We start from the raw sequence: 5,295 nt of genomic DNA, 5'->3' as shown, positions 1-5,295 counted from the left end.
CTCCTGGATAGAGTGAATTTAACTGTAGTTGGATGAGAAGTATAAATATATACCATTCTGACACACTATTTGTACACAACCCATTACAGCTGCACACTGTTAGAAAAAATATTTTTTGGAGAAGTCACCTCCCAATAAATGTCATTTTGGAAAATCTAACTGCTCACTTTTACTCAGTACTTTTACTTTTAATACTTAAGTAGATTTTGTGTCAGAAATTTACTTTTGATATTTAAGTACAAAAAATATCAGCTACTTTAAGACTTTTACTCAAGTAATATTTTTAGAGAAGACTTTAACTTTTACCAAAGTATTTTCATGACAAGATACTTGTAGTTTTACTCAAGTATCACTTTGAGGTACTTTATACAACACTGTCTTTTGTAAACTGTAGATTATTTTTGATTGAATTTATATATTTGAGAAAAGGGGGCAGGTATACTAAGATTTTGTCTTCTTCTGCTACCTTTCATTTAATTTATGATTTGTATTTTTGTTGTTTGTTGTTGAATTTATGTTGTTGTTTTTGAAGAAATTAATAAACTAAACAAAAAAAATCACTACATGATACATCTAAACACAGAACTGAGGATTCACGGTATATCAGGATTAACATCAGTATCGGCCTGATAAGTAAAACTAGGCCAATGTTAACGTCTGATATCGACTTCCCACTTTTAAGTTTTGTGTTTCTGTTTCTGGAGGGGAAATGGTTGGTCAGGTGGTATTTGTTGGATCATGATAGTGATGCTGCACAGCCAGGAATAACTAAAGTAGAGCCATGCCAGCCGTCTGGTTGCTTTTTTTTTTTACGGTATCAAAAAAAGACAAGTGTGTTTGTGTGTATATGTATATAAATAAGTTGTGTTTTTGCATAATTTCTGTAAATATCGGTTATTGGCCATAACAGTGATATTACGGTAATATCGATATCGGTTGAAATTTTCATATCGGTGCATCCCTACACAGAATAACTGAGGCATAAATTTATTTGGAGATCAGAAAAATAATTCTTTATTTGCACAGTGAGAAACAAACAAGTTTTAAAAACTTTAAATGATCTATTTTAAATATGGTTATCTCGATAAATGGAGCTCACGGCTCATTTATTTAGCTCAGCTACTGGATTTGTTTACAAAGTTTTCAAGAGCAATGAACTTGAGCAWCTATTACTTGAATTTAAAATACATAAGTGTTTTGAATTTTCATTCAAATGACCAATCAATGATAGTCATCCTTTATTTAGTTGCTCCTTTTAGGGGTTCTCCACTGTGGATCATCTGCATTTAGCCCACCATGCCCCCCACYTTTCATTAGAGAAGAACCCGTCCAGAAGACCTATACAATTTTTTTCTTTTTGATTTTTTATCTGGACTACTGAGATGCATCAGGATATGTTTGATCAAAAACAATGAATTAACAAAAAGAAAAAAGGTCTGGAGTTACATTTTCTTAAAATCTTTCAGCACTGAATGGAGTTGAAAAGCAAAAGAAACATTGGAGAGAAACTGTGTAAAGTCAAGTACAGGCCACCAGATGATTTCAGTTGTGGAAAGCTTTGAGAGAAGAAGGGCCACCCACGAGACTGAGGTCAGACAGTGTGTGTGTGTGTGTGTGTGTGCGTGTGTGTGTGTGTGTGTGTGTGTGTGTGTGTGTGTGTGTGTGTGTGTGTGTGTGTGTGTGTGACTCAGATAGGACACGACCACAATCTCTACCTCTGATTTCCTCCTTCTGTTCTGCTCTAACACCCCCTCTGTTCAAATTATCACCACAGTGAGTCAGGAGACAATAACAYCTTTACTTCACACAGAAGCCATTTCTCTCTTTTTTCCTTTGTCTGACATTTCTTAGGAAAAAAAAACAAAACAAAACAACAGCAGTGAGAAGCTGAACTGACCTTGGTGGTGGGCTGCAGAAGGAAAGGAGCGTAGTGCTTCTCGGCGAACGAGGCCAGGGTCCAGCGGGAGCAGGAGGGCTCCAAGCAGTGGAGGCCCAGCGAGGCCTCTCCGATGTGGGACAGCAGGTCTCGCGTGGAGCTGTTGTTTTCTGGACCGTGGCCGCTRGATGAGGCCGRGTCGCCCTGAGGAGCCGAAGAGGCGCTGGACGTGGGCGGGGCAGCCGAAGGTGCGGGATAAAGGTGAGAGAAAGGGGCGGAGCCTCGAGCCCCCCCGTTCCCTCTGCTGTTATTGTTGTTGCTCAGATTCCCGTGATTGCTGCCGCTGTTGACGTTGTTGTTGTTGTTGTAGAAGTCGTTGCTCCTGGTCGGAGCTGGGTTGATGGGCTGCACTGAGATCTGGGACCTGGGCTCAGCTGTTGTGTAGAAGGCTTGGGTCCGGGGGTCGTACTCGGTCCTGAGCTGCACGGTGGACTGCATGGTGATCTGGGTCTGCTGGGCGAAGCTGTGGCTGCTGTACGAGGGAGGCGGGCTGCTGTAGCTCGGGGGCGGCGTGTGATATGAGGAAGGAGGGGTGCGATATGATGGCGGGGGGCTGTAGCGTCCCGCGTCTGCCCCATCCAGGTACGCCTGAGGCTCAATCTGAATCACACGGTTGGCACACGGACTGTAGAGACAAATATTTTTTCAGTTTTTCAATTCAAAAATTTATTCATTTCATTAAAAAAAAACAAGAAAATACACAAATCAAAATAAAATGAAAGGTAGCAGAAGAAGAATAAATCTTAAAATGTCTGCCCCTTTTATCCCCAGAATATATTCAAACAAACCATAATTTACAAAACAAAGTGATTTATCGTTATATTTTCTCCAAAAACCTCTGATTTTAAAGAACTCAGAATAAAGAGCGCAGCATGCATTACATACATAAACTGAATAAATACAGTTGATTTTTGTTCAGTCAGAACAACACAGGGCAACAGTGAGAGCTGCATCCGTTGGAACTGAAAATCGTCTGTATTTTCTAACACCGCTGCCGTTGGTGAGGATTGTCCGTTCACCCATCGAATGTTTCTTCCTCCCCAGATGCTGGCTGGTTACGGTGACTTCCTGTATCAAACGGGGATGGTAGACGAGCTGCAGAAACGGTACGTGGACGAGCAGACGGGCCTCGCCGTTCAGCTCATCCAGCATCAGAAGTGGGTGGAAGCTTTTAAAGTAAGTCAGAAACAGAATGTGGCTTTAGAAACATCAGGCCTCATGCAAGAACCGTTCATACGAACAGATCTGTTCTTAAGTTGTGCGTACGAGTGATTTAGGAGAATTTGTGGCATTCACCAATTAACGACTAACGACATAAATTGGTTAAATTAAATTAAATTGGCTATCACTGCTGTTGTATAACACTACAATATTAATGTGAAGATCTCAAACTAAAAACCAACTTAAATTATGCATTAATTGAAGTTTACTTTGTCTCCGTACATAACGAGCTTTATAGATTATGTTTTTAATCAAATTTATTTTGTTCAGATTTATTCAGCACATCAGCCTCTCCAAAGTGCCAGACATATTGTGGAGACTGCTCTCCTTCTGAATAAATGAAAACTATGTAACACAGTTGTTTACACTTAAATTAAAAGTATTTGTCTAAAGGAAAACATGAATCTGATTTAGATTTTTATTTCTGTGACTGTATACGACCCACAGGAAACANGTCTTTTAAATATATACATTGATCTGGTATTTTTAAGATCATCTTCCAGACCATTCCACAATCCTACATCCTGGATTAAAGTACATCTTTCTCTCAAGCAAGTAAGAAAATATGGCTTCACAAACATTTCCATCCCCTTAAGATAATAACAAATGTCTCTCTTAACAAAATTTGCCTGAATGTTGGAAGGTAATATGTTTCTGTGAGCCTTGTACACAAACAGTAAAATATTATAGTCAACCAAATCATAGAATTTCAAAATTTTCAATTTGCAAAATAATGTATTTGATGGATGGTGTAATCTTTTTTAGTGATAATTCTTAAGGCTCTTTTTTGTAAAACAAAAATCGGATTTGTAATTGTTTTGCAAGCTTTACCCCAGACGTCAATAAAGTAAATTAAATGTGGAACAGTTATTGAATTGTACAACACAAGCAGAGCTTTAACATTGAATAACTCCCTGGCTTTATACAGTACTCCTGTAGATTTAGATATTTTGGTGCTTAAATAACGTGAGGTCTCCATGTCAGCTTGTCATCAATGATGACACCCAGAAATTTCACCTCACTGACTTTACAGATCTCAATACCATCCACTTTAAATGAGAAATCAACAGTTGTCTTCCTATTACTAAATATCATGTAATTTGTTTTATCCAAATTTAATGGCAATTTGTTTTGTTGAAACCAATTTTGTATTTTCTCATATTCTTTCTGTGCCATCTCAAACATTTTTTCTATATCTTTACCTAAACAAAAAAAATGTTGTATCGTCAGCAAATAAAACACATTTGATAATACAGTGGATAAAGTCAGGCCATAGACGGGTGGAAAGAAAATTTATGTTCAAGTTCAACAAATTCAGTTTCGTGAAACAAAGCCCCGTGTCACATCTGTTAGAAATATTTTCCAGCTTATATCTTTTATCTTTCTCTGCTAACAGCATGAAATATGAAGGTAAAATATAACAACGGAATTAAATAGTGTGAGTACACATCTGTACCACTGCCGAGCCAACGAGCACGCCCAGGCTAGCAGGCAGGCTGCTGAGGATTAATGAAGACTGTGAAAGATAAACACACGAGCGAAACATCCAGGCAGCCACACAGAAAGAGACAACTTCAGCACTAATTAGGTTTTGACTCCGGGGGGGATTAATGTTAAGATACCTCAGAGATAACAGAAGTTATCATCAGATCAAAAGAGCTAAAGAAAACCTCAAACTTCAAACAGGAAAGCCAATAAACTCGTCGAGAAATGAAAGAACCTCTTTGTGTGCGCAAACACACCTGTAGAAGCAGCAGAAGATGTCAAAACGTCGCTCTTCTCGTCGATAGAGATCCATGCTGAGGATGGCGGGGAAGATCAGCAGCACCATGGCAAAGTTAAACACCACCACCACCGCTGCCTGCAAGAAACACAGAGAACGATCAAAAGAAAGGGAAAGGTCAGGTGCATGGACCAGAATCAAATCAACTTTATTTATAAAGAACATTTAAAATTAGAGTTGACCATAGTGCTGCACAATGATCCCAAAATCACTTAAAACACTGCAATAAATATAAAATCAAAAACTATATAACATTAAATATAAAACCAAGTAAATAATGAATGACATCACAGATTACTTTAAAGTGGTTAGGAAAATGCAGTTTATACTCGTAAAATATAGATTAATAAAATAA

The 5,295-nt window shown here is 38.3% G+C and overlaps 1 protein-coding gene across 1 annotated transcript in view; it reads right to left on the bottom strand.

Annotated features, from left to right (window-relative positions):
• ptch1 (patched 1) overlaps window positions 1-5,295 on the bottom strand; it is a gene marked incomplete at its 5' end in the record, with an annotated part of 45,319 nt that overhangs the window by 18,701 nt on the left and 21,323 nt on the right. The window contains 2 exon segments of the mRNA XM_014031266.1: window positions 1,898-2,561; window positions 4,900-5,018. Coding sequence (XP_013886720.1) covers window positions 1,898-2,561; window positions 4,900-5,018 — 783 coding nt within the window.

This window comes from Austrofundulus limnaeus, unplaced genomic scaffold (assembly GCF_001266775.1).
Source record: "Austrofundulus limnaeus strain Quisiro unplaced genomic scaffold, Austrofundulus_limnaeus-1.0 Scaffold1213, whole genome shotgun sequence".
Lineage (NCBI taxonomy): Eukaryota > Metazoa > Chordata > Actinopteri > Cyprinodontiformes > Rivulidae > Austrofundulus > Austrofundulus limnaeus.
The sequence above is the reverse complement of the archived record's forward strand: the minus strand, read 5'-3'. Positions and strand labels throughout refer to the sequence as shown.